General features: G+C 42.6%; 1 protein-coding gene across 1 annotated transcript in view; it reads right to left on the reverse strand.

The window, feature by feature from the left end:
- Positions 1–14,722, reverse strand: part of LOC124551183 (protein HID1) — an 87,820-nt gene that overhangs the window by 56,354 nt on the left and 16,744 nt on the right. The window contains exons 4-5 of the mRNA XM_047126175.1: positions 11,318–11,371; positions 11,065–11,233 (exon numbers count right to left, since the gene is read on the reverse strand). Coding sequence (XP_046982131.1) covers positions 11,065–11,233; positions 11,318–11,371 — 223 coding nt within the window. The remainder of the gene's footprint in view (positions 1–11,064; positions 11,234–11,317; positions 11,372–14,722) is intronic.

Genomic DNA, 14,722 nt, shown 5'->3' on the forward strand with positions numbered 1-14,722 from the left:
GTGCTGCTTATCTTGATAAGGCACACGTTCAACAAATACAGAACATTTTTCAAATATTCCTTAAAAGTGTTACCATTTTTAGTAAATAATTTTTTTATGCAAATACGTATTTTAAACATTTTTCTATCATTAAATAAATTCCTGTTTCTCAGTTATTAGCACACAATACTTACTTTTTCAATCAATATGCTACATTTTTCCGTTTATTTCAAGTTCTGTTTTGTGTTACTGAAATGAGGATAATCTGCGAGCTCTTTAATCTTAAATACCTATGCAACTATTGCCCTGTATTTCAGCCTGCAGCTGTGTGTGTATCATCTGATCAGTCTTGTTCTCCATAGAGGCCAGAGGTTTCCTTGCCCATAACCTTATTGCAACATGTGTCTCACCTTCCTCCCCAACTCACTCAGATGTAGTTCATTTCCAGTGCTGTGAAGTGCAAAGCAATACTATAGTGCCTAATGTGAAAGCAACAAGTTGCTATCAGTAACAGTATGTTGCAGGATTTAAGGATAATATCAAATGGAACCATCCAGTTCTGCCAACCATGTGGGAAAGCATTAAAGGCTGAACAGCCATCGCAAGTTACACAACACCTGGAGGGCAAGAAATATCGTGCTGCAGTTTTCCACCTGATGACAAAACCTCTAATTAGTGATGCAATTCCAAAGTGAAAGTGAAATCAGTTTATTGTGAAGATTTAAGTACAGTATTTGTGTCAGCCAACATACCTTGTTCTAAGGCAAATAATAAGTGTTAAGGGAATTTCTCTTCAAATATTCAAATCTTGACACTCCTGAAGAGCCAGTGCTGAGAAAAACGTATCTTACAAAGTATTACCAATGAACTAAACAACAAATTCACTTTGCGTATGAAAAACGAGAAAATCTGGGTGACATTAGATGACACTTCACACACTACTGGCAGGAAAGCTGGGAATGTCATTGCTGGAGTATTTAAAAATGAAGTGATTTCGAAGGAATGTATTCTGCTAACAAGCCAGAAACGACTACTGTGAATTGTGATGGATGCAAGATTATTTAATGAAGCAATGCAAATTTTGTGCCCAGGTGGTGTGAAGTTTGACAACATTTCACTGTTAATAACATATGATGCAGCATACATAAAGAAGGCAGTGGCATGTATTGTTGTTAATTATCCTAAAATGATCTATGTTACACACATTGCACATGGTTTACACAATGTGAAGAAATTAGAGCATTATTTCCTAATGCGGATAAAGTGATTTCTAAAGGAAAAAACAGTGTTTATTAAGTCATCACAAAGAATTCTCATATTTCTAGTAATACAGCCCAGCCCGATGGAAGGTATGGAACTCTTATGACACTGCTGGTACATCTGCGGGCACTGGTGTTGCCAGTGCAAGTGCTCAAATGGCGAAACGCACACCTTGCCAGCCTGTCAGCACCCATGGCCACACTTTAAAGCCTACAGCTCTATAGTCACTCATGATTTCACTGTACTCTTGTACTGATCTTCCTACACATCATTTTTTTCTGGATTCACTACATCTTAAGTTTCTGATCTTGGTTTACTTGCTGGCCCTGTTATTCCACATCGATGTCTCCGTTATGTCCCCCTCTCTCGTTGTGCCTTCCTGTTTACTACTGGCGACTAACTGTAGATGCCCTCGATTGGTCGGCCAGTTTCTGCTGGTTCTCAAGTCAATCCCCATCTTGTCAGATTCCAGCTACTACAACTGGTGATGAAGTAAAATATTAGCAATGTCTCATGTATGCCAAGCTCGTGTAACTAATGGAACAGCAACAGCAACAACAGTAGGTCAGGGTGAATATTTTTCTAAGATTTGGTTGATTTGTATTTGCATAGCCTGCTGGATGATTTTGGTTGATTTGTATTTGCATAGCCTGCTGGATGACGAGTTGCAAAGCATTACGGTTATCAACACTCCTTTCAGCTTATACAAATACAAGCATGTGCCTTCTGGGATCCCTTCTACTTACGTAATTTTCCAGAGATACCTGGAACAGTTAACCATGTCTGTTTCCATTTGCTTTAACTACCTCAATGAATAATTAATTGTCATGGACACGCATCAAACCACCTGCACAACCTTCTCACCCTCTTTACTACCTTCTGTGAGGCAGGGCTCGAGTGTCACAAACATTCGAATTTGCTGAGGAGCTAGTGAAGTACATCAGACACTTGCTCAATAAAGAAAGGATCCATCCCCTGACCACAATGTTGCAGCTATTACTTCTCTTCCACACCCCCAAAGCTTACAGCAGCTGCAGGCTTTCTTTTGGAAAGGTGAAGTATTATTCGAAGTGCCTCCCACAAGCAGCCCATATTATGCACCCACTAAACCAATTGTGGAAGATAGGCATTTAGTACAAGTAGACTGCAGCCTGTGAGTGTGCTTTCATGCAACCAAAGCATCCGCCGTGCTCGGACCCCTGCCTTAGACTCTTCTCCACATCACATCCTCTGGATCTGGCCACTTATGTTTCTCCCCATGGCAATGCTGTCACACTGGTGCACAGGAGTGATGATCGTACAGAGCAACTGATTGCCTGTGGGTAACAGATGCTGACACTTGCTAAAAAGAACTATGCGCAGCCCAAAAAGAAGCTTTGGTGATTATCTTTGTCATTACAAAGTTTCGTATTTACCGTTTTGGGACCAAGTTTACACTCATTACAGACCACAAACTGCTGGCAGCAATCTTTGGGCCACACCTGGTTTCCAGAGTGGACTGCAAAATGGCTCCAGCATTAGGCATTTTTTATCAGCTTCTACATTTATACAGTGGCACAACATGCGAATGCTCATGCTCTCTCTCATCTTCCTGCGGGTCCCGCAGGCCCAACAGGAAATCTCATGTCCCACATTCACATGGAATGGTGGCACACCTTGAATGGGTTTCCCATCACACCTGCTCAAATCGCCAAAGATAATGTGCTGCGACCCTATCTTAAGCTGCATCACACACTTTGTTCTCCACGGATGGGCCACTTATTTTTCAAAGAATGCCAATCGAGAGCTCCAGACCTGGGCTCGTCTCTCCCATCATTTGTCACTGTCACTGACGTTCTCACAAAGATGTGGAGGTCATGGTGCACAGCTGTTTTTCTTACATGCAGCGTCACACACTGGCCTACTCACCCCTCTGACCACAGTCATCTGGACTTTGTTGTCCCCTGTATGGGCTTTTTGTGGCTCATGCCATGGATGCTCATTCTAAGTACCCCCATGTGGGCAGCAAGCCATCCATCACTACTGATGCCACACTTAATGCACTTGTCCATACTCTAGGCATCAAAGGGTTCCCTGAAGCATCATATTGAACAATGGCCCTAATTCACTGTGAGAGGTTTTAAACAATTCTGCATCTCAGATGGCCTCAAATACCTGTTTAGTCCACCACTTCACCCATCCTGCAGTGATGAAGGAGACTGTATGGTGCGGACATTTTATCAGAAAATATTGAAAGTGGTCGACACCGCCGCCGCCGCCGCCGCCGCCGCCGCCGCCGCCGCCGCCGCCACCACCACCACCACCACCACCACCACCACCAAAACTGCACTCACAATGTTCCTGAGCACGTATAGGATCACCTCTGTCTGCAACCACAGGCCAGCGGAGATCCTCCATGGACAGCAGCCTCATATGCTCACCCATCTCCTGGTCTCTCAGCCCAAGGAACCTGAGACCTGGCACACCTGGTGTGCTACCTGCAGGCACAACAGTGAGGGCACACCCATACAGAGCTCAGGCCTTGTGGCTACCAGCTACAGTGATTACCACTCACAGACAATGCCTGATGACAGCTGACACTCAGAGGTTCAGAGCACAATCATACCAAGCAATTCCATCCGCACCTATCGACTACAGCACTGTCGGTTACTCAATTGGACATGGAATGCCAAACTTTGCTGATCCTGCACCCACATGAGTACAACTTGCTCTCCATGGCACCTCTGGTGTTTCCTGTGGCTGAGGGCATGGAGGTAGTGATCTTGTCATAATCTCACCCATCTCAGCTACTGTCACCTCCACTGCCACACCCCACCGCATTGCCTCTTCTAGTCAGTGAGCTTCACTGTCGGGACACCAACCAGGCTGCCAGTTCACCTTCCAAAGTTTTGTCCAGGATGCTTCCATCCACTCACGCCCATTTCATGGGAGAGGGATCCGATATCCTGGCCCAGTGAGTTTGAAAGCCCTACGGACAGAAGATTTGTCCGGACGGGAGATATGGAGCTCAGTGACACCTGATAAACAATGCTGCTACATCTGAAGGTGCTGGTGTCATCACTACAAACACTGCTGCAGAGATACACCCACCTTGCATTGTTAGCTGCAACAGGCAGAAGATGTGCTTTGTTGGTGCTGCATATTTTGGCGATTTTAATCGTTGTGTCCACCTGTTTACTCTCAGCAAATCGTGGTTGATGCCCTCAGCCAGTTTCTGCTGGTTCTCAACTCATTCCTGGTCTTGTCAGGTCCTGGTTGCTATAGAATTCAGGACCAAAAATCAAAATGTACCACTGCCACATATCCAGGTGATAATACTGTGGGGAATTTTGCTTGCTGCAATCCAGTACTATGCAAAAAAAATTGACAGTTCTGCCTCAGTACTGGAGAAAGATGATTTCAGTTGAAATCCTTCAGGAAATATTAAGTGAAGCTGTGTTAAAAAATTACTTGGCATATATCTATGAGCTAACTTGAATTTCCTTAGTAGCACAAATGGCAAACTTGAAAATAGAGGGATCCTTCTGTCAGAAGCATTTCAGTATGTTCACGACATTGGAAGAAAACAGATTTAATGGATCTCAAGCACAAAGTCACAAAATGAATTCAGATGTGTATTTGAAAATATTAGTGGGTTTCAAATCGTGTGCAAAATTTTAAATGTGTTAGATGGCCACAAAGAAGGGGCTGTCAATGTGAAAGTGAGTAACTAGTCCAGCTATAAATTTTCCAGATCCTCATCTTGTGATGCAGAGTGCTCATTTTTCCAGTATACGACAGTGTTTCAGGATCGTCATTAGTCATTTCTGATGGACAAATTGAGAATGAGTACTACTGCATATTATAATAAATTCTTCAGTAATTAGGGAGGCACAGCATAGATTGCATTTGTGAGTCCTGCATACTGTTCATAGTCACATAAATAAGCTGAAATATAATTAAATATTTTTACCTTTTAGTTAAATATTTCAAGTACTAAAGAGACTGCCGACACTATGCTTGTACATCCTCTTCTGGAGTACTGCTGTGTGGTGTGGGATCCACAGCATACAGAATTGATGGAGGACTTCAAAGAAGTTCAACAGAGGGCATCACATTTCGTACTATCACAAAATAGGGAGGAGAGTGCCACGGATGTGATATGTGAATCAAGCTGGCAATCATTAAAATGAAGGCATTTTTCATTGCAGCAGGATCTTCTCATGAAATTTCAGTCACCAACTTTCTCCTTGAAGTGTGAAAATATTTTGTTTGCACCCATCTACATGGAGGGGAATGATCATCATAACAAAATAAGTGAAATCAGAGCCAGTGCATTGCTTTCCCAAAATAAATCACTTCAGGAAGAAGAGATTCAAAGTACAAAACAAAGTATTCTTTATTTGGAGTGCTAAGCTTAATATCACCACTGTCAGAATATCATTTATATGCATCAGTGAAGTTTCTGTCTACATCAGAGCACAGCACTGTTTGCCTCACTCTTTGATAGATGACTATTATAGCAGCAAACATGCACCAAAATTTGTAGTTGAATGTGCTGTGATTGTGACTGTCACCCAACACTAATCAAAGCAATAAACAATTCCAGTAGTGGATTGGATTGGATTGGATTGTTTGGGGGAAAGAGACCAAACAGCGAGGTCATCTGTATCATCGGATTACGGAAGGACGGGGAAGGAAGTCGGCCGTGCCCTATCAAAGGAAACATCCTGGCATTTGCCTGGAGTGATTTAGGGAAGTCACGGAAAACCTAAATCAGGATGGCCGGACGTGGGATTGAACTGTCGTCCTCCCAAATGCGAGTCCAGTGTGCTAACCACTGCGCCACCTCGCTCGGTTAATTCCTGTAGTCTGCGACAGTTTAAACATAAATATTGTCATTCACATGGACATGGCAAGAGCTTATGTAAACTACAGCACTCTCTTGACCTCCTCCAGAAGTAAAATTATAACACAGTCAACTAGGCCTGATGTGACATACATCAAATAGTGTGTCTCCTCTCACCTTGACTTAATCTTCTGACTCACATTAGTGGTGACAAGTTTTTCATACTTATTAAGAGCAAATTTTTACTTTGTTTAGTCTTTTGACATCTTCACTTAACAGTTAGGAGCTGATGCCCGTAAAAATACGGGCGCACCTGACCAGCCCGAAAATCTGATGCCCGTAATTTTACGGGCACGTGTGCTCGATCTTCCCCTTCCTTCCTTTGCGGGTTCGTAGGGCTCCTAATGGGCTGCGAGAGACGGCAGAGGCTACAGTTGAAGTATTTGACGCTAGATAGTGCGGGCATGCGGGACAAGGGAGAACCACTCCCTTTTTGAGGCTCTGCAAGCAGGAATATTCTGCTGTGTGTGCACTCAGTTGCATCGTCATGGCGAAGTGTGGTTTGACAGATGATGAAATCGCTCATGAGTTATCTCGTGAGTTTGAAGAAAGTGATGTTGATTTTTCGGAGAATAATGATATGCTTGATTCTGATGATGACGTAGACTGTATTCAAGAAAATTCTGAGTCTTCAGGTAAGGAATGCAGATAAAATATGCAATATTTTTATTCACATTTCAATTGAAAGAGCTTTCAATACGTAACTATTGTAGTAAGTGATTTTATTTGCAAATACTACTTTTATGGTAGATTCAGATGAGTAGAGTGAGTGTCCAAGTTCAGAAGCATGTATTGCCATTGTTCCTGCTGATACCACACCTGAAGTGCGTGGGCGACCAAGGGTAAATGCGAGACCGAGAACTTCGTGCCATACCGATTCTCAGGAAGGCTGGACGACTACTGATCATGTGCCAAATATCTATCCATTCTCAGGACACTCTGGAAAAGTGCAACCTTACCAGTTTGGACCAGAACAGCACACCTCTAGGCTTCTTTTTGTGTTTACTTACAGAAAGTACGGTGAATCATATAAAGCAGCAAACTAATCTCTATGCACAACAAAGCATAAGGAAATTACAAAGCACAAATTCCCTCTCCCCTACCTACTCGCTATCAAAGTGGAAAGGAGTTACTCTCATAGAAATAAGAAAGTTTCTGGCAATTGTAGTCCATATGTGTGTAAGTGTGAGACCCTGTATACGAGAGCACTGGTCCAAGAATCCTGTTGTGTCATGTAATTTCTATCCAAACATCCTGAGCTGTAACAGGTTTCTTTCTATTTGAAGAAACTTTCACATCAGTGACAATTCAGTTGCCAAGAAAAAAGGAGAAGCTAGCTATGACCCACTGCACAAGGTGAGACCTCTCCTGGATATGGTGTCTGCTAATTTCCAGTGAGCATATACACCCTCTGAAAAATTTAAAATTGATGAAGGCATGTGCAAATTTCATGGCCGTGTGTATTTCAAGCAGTACATGCCACAGAAGCCAAATAAATGTGGTATAAAACTGTACATGTTGTCAGAGTCAGAGACAGGTTATGTCTGGAATTTTTCTGTTTATGCAGGTGAGAGGTCTGACACAGTGACACTCGTAAAGACATTGCTTGGGAAGCTGTCAGGAAAATGTTACACTTTGTTTACAGACAGATTCTACACCAGTCCAGTCCTTGCTTCAGAACTGGAAGCTGCAAAAACTGCTCTTGAGGAAACTACAAGAAAATCTAGACACGGATTACCTTCTGCTATAAAAGATCCGAAACTTCAGCGAGGTGAACTAATTTTAGGTGTAAAGGAAATATCTTGGCATTCTGTTGGAGGGACAAAAGAAATGTGCACATGATAAGAACAAGGCACACTGCTGAGATTGTGACGTATATTGATAAGAGAGGTAGAGAGAAGTCGAAACCAGCCTGTGTGGTGGACTATAATAAAAACAAGTTGAGTGTTGGCTTATCAGACCAATGACTATCATACACAGCTTTTGAGCATCTAACTGTGAAGTGGTGGAGAAAGTTGTCATTCCACATAATACTAATGGTGATAACAAATTCAAATATATTGTACAACAAGGTAACTGGAAAATGCCTCACAACATCACAGTTTATGACAACTATCTGTGCAGGTCTTGCACACAGCAGAGATCTCGAACCACAACCTGGTACATCGGGACTCTCCAGATTATCAACTGGAAACCATTCTCTGGAAAAGATTGAGACAGAAACAGACAAGAAACAGAAGCAAAAACAATGTGTAGTGTGTTCTCTGAGAGGCAAAATGCTTACTGGGAAAGTGTGGCACAAATACACATGCTACCAGTGTAGTGAATGCAAAGTGGCATTGTGCAAACTACTGTGTTTCAAAAGTTATCATACAAAGACTAAAATTGCATCTTAAAATAAAGCCAAAGGAGGTTACTGTATATAAAACAAGCAGTATAAATAATTATTAAAATTCTTGTTTAATGTAGTTTTCCTTCTGAGCATTAAGTGCATATATCCTTGCCCAATTTTTCCTCTTTTCAAAAACAATGCTATAACTGAAAGTTTCATGAAAGCAAATTTTAATTAAAAGAACAAAGTATTATACATAGCTTCAAACTAGAAAGTTCAGGCTTTTCAATAAGGGTAATGTCATTACTATAACAAAAACCATTTAAGAGTTGTTGTAAATTAAAATATGCTAAAAACAGCTAGGCCTTGTGGTAGAGCTTCATGCGCTATGGCTCAGGGCCCAAAGTGTTAACTATTATTTTGTTTCCTTTTTCATGTGTTAGAAGCATCACCTTATGTCCCAAAGACCTTTAAAATTATCATATTCATTTCCCAGCCTGGATCAGATTTGACAACTTAATATTCATTTAATATTTTCTCAGCATGTTTAATTAATTCAGCATTTAGACGTACAAATATCTTTTACGGCTTGGCAAACATGTGTGACAAAATATTCTGTTTCAGTTAACATATCTACGAGGGCAGTTCAATAAGTAATGCAACACATTTTTTTTCTCGGCCAATTTTGGTTGAAAAAACTGGAAATTTCTTGTGGAATATTTTCAAACATTCCTGCTTCGTCTCTTATAGTTTCATTGACTTCCGACAGGTGGCAGCGCTGTACGGAGCTGTTAAAATGGCGTCTGTAACGGATGTGCGTTGCAAACAACGGGCAGTGATCGAGTTTCTTTTGGCAGAAAACCAGGGCATCTCAGATATTCATAGGCACTTGCAGAATGTCTACGGTGATCTGGCAGTGGATAAAAGCACGGTGAGTCGTTGGGCAAAGCGTGTGTCATCATCGCTGCAAGGTCAAGCAAGACTGTCTGATCTCCCGCATGCGGGTCGGCCGTGCACAGCTGTGACTCCTGCAATGGCGGAGTGTGCGAACACACTCGTTCCAGATGATCGACGGATCACCATCAAACAACTCAGTGCTCAACTTGACATCTCTGTTGGTAGTGCTGTCACAATTGTTCACCAGTTGGGATATTCAAAGGTTTGTTCCCGCTGGGTCCCTCGTTGTCTAACCGAACACCATAAAGAGCAAAGGAGAACCATCTGTGCGGAATTGCTTGCTCGTCATGTGGCTGAGGGTGACAATTTCTTGTCAAAGATTGTTACAGGCGATGAAACATGGGTTCATCACTTCGAACCTGAAACAAAATGGCAATCAATGGAGTGGCGCCACACCCACTCCCCTACCAAGAAAAAGTTTAAAGCCATACCCTCAGCCGGTAAAGTCATGGTTACAGTCTTCTGGGACACTGAAGGGGTTATTCTGTTCGATGTCCTTTCCCATGGTCGAACGATCAACTCTGAAGTGTATTGTACTACTCTTCAGAAATTGAAGAAACGTCTTCAGCGTGTTTGTAGGCACAAAAATCTGAACGAACTTCTCCTTCTTCATGACAACGCAAGACCTCACACAAGTCTTCACACCCGAGGGGAGCTCATAAAACTTCAGTGGACTGTTCCTCATGCACCCTACAGCCCCGATCTCGCACCGTCGGATTTCCATATGTTTGGCCCAATGAAGGACACAATCCGTGGGAGGCACTACGCGGATGATGAAGAAGTTATTGATGCAGTACGACGTTGGCTCCGACATCGACCAGTGGAATGGTACCGTGCAGGCATACAGGCCCTCATTTCAAGGTGGCGTAAGGCCGTAGCATTGAATGGAGATTACGTTGAAAAATAGTGTTGTGTAGCTAAAAGATTGGGGAATAACCTGGTGTATTTCAATGCTGAATAAAACAACCCCTGTTTCAGAAAAAAAAGTGTTGCATTAGTTATTGAACTGCCCTCGTAAATGTTCTATGCTGGTTTGTTCAGATCACATATGTAATTTGTCCCATATTGCTTTAGCACTCTTGCATTGCAACACGAGTTATCCAACTGGTTTACTTAGTGCAACTGCTGTCAGACTTTCTGCTTTTGCATTATTCTGTATACACTGCCTTTTGTTCATTTGTTGTTCTTGTGGCAATGCCACACATTTGTACCCGCCACTAATAATATGTTCATATGAACAAAATACCATAGAGATATTCCACATACATACAGCCCAGTTATCGGGTCCTTCATGTTTATCAATATTCTCTTTATAATCACCATTAGTACCCACATTCACAATGAAGGTTTCCATTACAATTAGTTTCATCAAAAACAAGTTTTCCATAAACACAACTGAGTTGTTCAAATGCTTTTAAAACTAGAATTTGTTCATGTTTAATTTAAGAGTTATGTATTCATGAAATACCAACTATTCCACAACAAAACAAATTACAGAGAGCTTATGTAAAAATGAAGCATATTTCTGAATACCATGGAATAGCGTGTTGTTTATAGTAAACTCTCAACAATTTTTCCTTTAACTACAACACAAACAATTGCAAACATTACGCACAGTACACAGCTATCATTTATACACAATACTTACCAACTGGTGGCTGGTACATAGTTTCACTGAAGCAAGTTAAAAGCAGTTTCAAAAGTTCAGTCCTGTTTGCTTCTAAATGAGGATGATGTGGAGGTGACTGAGCAAAACCTACACCTGCTTCCCAAATATATTCACAACTATCAATTGCCTGTAAGTCCTCAGCTTTGTCCTGCAATGATCAAAACATTAAGACACAAGAAATCAACTGCTCACACTACCTGTAAAATATGACAAACTACTAGCAACTACATACCGGACCCGACTTTCTATTGGAGGCCACAGTAAAATCAGGGCAAAACAGCAGATCCTGAAACAATAATTGATATAGGTACATGAAGAAAGAATAAAGAATGCAATATTAGTGTAACTGTGTGAAAACAGAAAGGTGTGCAAGTCATGTTACAGAATACCTAAGTGGTAGTATATTTAAGCTCTATATTTTAGATGCAAATTCTCTGAATCAAGTTGAAAACAGACAGCCTTTAAACTGAGATCCTAACTGCTCTGAATCATGGAATTTTCAGGACTTCTGTGACCAGATGATGTCGCATTAATTCTATAGGACAGACAAGTTAAAGGCAGAGAGAGATTTCAAGTGATCTTAACTTCGGCACTTCCTCACTTGTCTCTAATAATGCACACTGTCTGTTAAAACACGGAAAGAGTAAATATTGACCTTCAGCCTATTCACATCCATTAAGAATGAATACGAACTACTCCATCAAATATTTTCACTGTGGGAATCCCAGGCACCAGCAGAAGGAATTAGCTGAAGTTTGATTTTAACACTACAGTGCTTTACTACAAACGGTCATATTAGGGGCAGATTGGCATTCCATTCCTCTGACCTTTGAACTGACTTACCCAGGAACGGTGGGGGAGGGGGGAGGGAGAAGTGGAGAGGGGGGGGGGGGGTACCTATAATTTAATGAGGACTCCAAGCCAGGGTGTAACTTGGCATTTAATTATCGTAGTAAGACATTCCTTACATCTGTCAGACAAATTGCATCTCATCTCTCTTCAAAATTGGAGATAAACTGATACAAGACTGAATATGTCTCCAACTCCTAGGATGTGTTGTTAGATTCATTTTATTCATTATATATGGGAGGCAAATCACTATCAGTTCAGCTTGTCACACCTCCAGAGATATTCCAAGGTGGGGAAAACACTTAAGTTTTTTTCATATTTCAATATTTCAACTATGGAAACATATTATAATTTCTGTTCTTCATATCTAAGTTCCTTGAAAAAGTTTCTGGATGACTGACTTTGAATATGTATTGTTTATTAGACACATACATAAAACAACAGTTTCGTCATCACTCAGTACCATACAAAAGAAGCCTAGAAGATTACTGTTGTTAAGTACAAGTACCAACAAAACCAATGATTCAAGCTATCTAAATTCCAGATCTTCCAAATTATCACTAAAAAAATTTTCTTTGTTAGGATTTTTTAATCTTTTGTATTCCTAAGAGTTTTTTTCCACTTTCTTCAAAGCAGTGCACGTTGTGCTTCAAGTAGTTTTTGTTGTGACATTGCCACGAGATTTAAAAGTGCCGCTATGTCAGTACGCGAACACGGCGATAGAGGCGCTCCGCAGCCCGGCCGAGCGCGGGAGCGCCACCTGGCTATGAACGGCGCCTGCCGCATGTCACGTCACGGCACGGCACGGCAGTCTAATGACAGATACGGAGTTAATAGCATGTAACCCGCTATTGTTCCTACTTTTGTGTATCCACGCAAATTATTAGTGATTAAAGGTTATAACACCTTCTGGCGACGAGGATGGGATATTTTTTTTCCTGCGTTGTGGCATTGTGTGTTCGTGTCGGGGCCGACATGGAACAGCTTATGCAAGCACTCATTGAACAACAAACACAGCTGACGGCTGCTATTCAGGTGTTGTCGACGTCGCTAACTCATCGTCTGTCTTCCTCTTCTCCGCCTCCGTTCCCTCCTAACGACGAGGCCGCTGAAGACTGGGAGGATTATGAGAAGCGTTTACGGCAACACTTCTTGGCTTTCGGCGTTGTCGACGCTCCTATGTGTAAGTCGTTATTTCTATCTTGGATTTCCCCATGGATCTATCAGCTGCTATCTCAGTTAGCCCCTCTGCGGGAACCTGCCTCTCTGTCCTTCCAAGAAATGTGTGAATTATTGTCTAACTATTACTGAAAAAACACCCACGTCGTTGCCGCCTGCGTGGCGTTCTACCGGTGTCGTAAACAGCCCCATCAATCTTATTGGGCTTGGGCGGCAGAACTACACGGTCTGAGTAGGAAATGTCAGTTTGTCACGGACACTCATCATGAGTCTTATGCTGATTCAATGGTTCGGGACGCTATTCTACGGCTTGCTCCTGATAAAGAAGTTCGGCAACGTGCCTTACAACTGCCAAACCAGTCGTTGTCGGAAGTTCTCAGCATCGCTCAATCTTTTGAAGTGTCTCACGCTGCTGGTGCGCGAATAGATGCGTGGTGTGATGTGGGCGCTGTACAGACCACTTTCGACGCGGACAATTTGCCTGTTTCACAGGGGAACGACGATGTGACGGCAGTTCACTCGCGTCAACAATGTCGCGTTGGGCCACCACGCTCGCAGCGAAAGCGGCAACCATAGAAGCAGGTTCGTTCCGCACTTCCTTCTTGTCCACGTTGTTTCGTACAGCATGACAGGGCCACGTGTCCAAAACGTTGAGCCACGTGTAATTCATGTAGGAAAAAAGGCCACATTGCTTCTGTGTGTCAGTCCCCTAAAGTTCCTGTCCACGAGGACGAGGCATCGGACATGGATGTTAACTGTGTGCTTTCTCAAACAAATAAGTTGTTTGTTACTGTTCGTGTTCTGGATAAAGACATTCGCATGCAAGTGGGCACTGGCTCTGCAGTAACTCTCATTAATTCTCGCACGTATTTGGAGTTGGGCTCCCCTCCCTTGTCTCCAGTTACGCGAAGTCTGCGAACTTATAATAAGCAGAAAATTCCTATCGTTGGCCAGTTTGATGCTCCCACTGCCTACAAGTCTGTTGTTAGGCCCCTCACGTTTTATGTGGTGGATCATGCGGGCACGGAAAACCTGTTCGGTTATGATGCTTTCCAGTTGTTCGGGTTCTCCATTGATGATGATGTGCACCTCATATCTGAGGATATTCCGTATCAACAGCTGGATGGATTGTGTTCTGAATTCTCGTCCGTGTTCTCTGCTGGTCTGGGTCGGGCCAAGGATTTTGAAGCCGACATTACTCTTAAACCCACAGCTCGCCCTAAGTTTTTCCGGGCACGCCCTATTCCGATGGCGTTGCGTGCACCTGTCAAGGCTGAGATAGACAGGTTAACAGCTTCAGGGATTCTCCTTCCTGTTACCTCCAGCGAATGGGCATCGCCAATCATGGTGGTTTCTAAACCAAACAGGAGTCTGCGATTGTGCGGTGATTTTAAAGCCACTGTCAATGCTCAGAGCCTCATTGACACTTATCCTCTTCCCCGTCCTGAGGAGTTATTTACCAAGCTCGCTGGGGGGCAGTTCTTTTCCAAACTTGACTTATCGGAGGCGTACCATCAGTTGCCGTTGGATGCGTCTTCCAAGGAATTTCTCGTCATCAACACTCCTTGTGGGTTGTATCAGTACCAGCAGTTACCATTTGGTGTCACTA

Source organism: Schistocerca americana, chromosome 1, assembly GCF_021461395.2.
Source record: "Schistocerca americana isolate TAMUIC-IGC-003095 chromosome 1, iqSchAmer2.1, whole genome shotgun sequence".
Classification (NCBI taxonomy): Eukaryota; Metazoa; Arthropoda; class Insecta; order Orthoptera; family Acrididae; genus Schistocerca; species Schistocerca americana.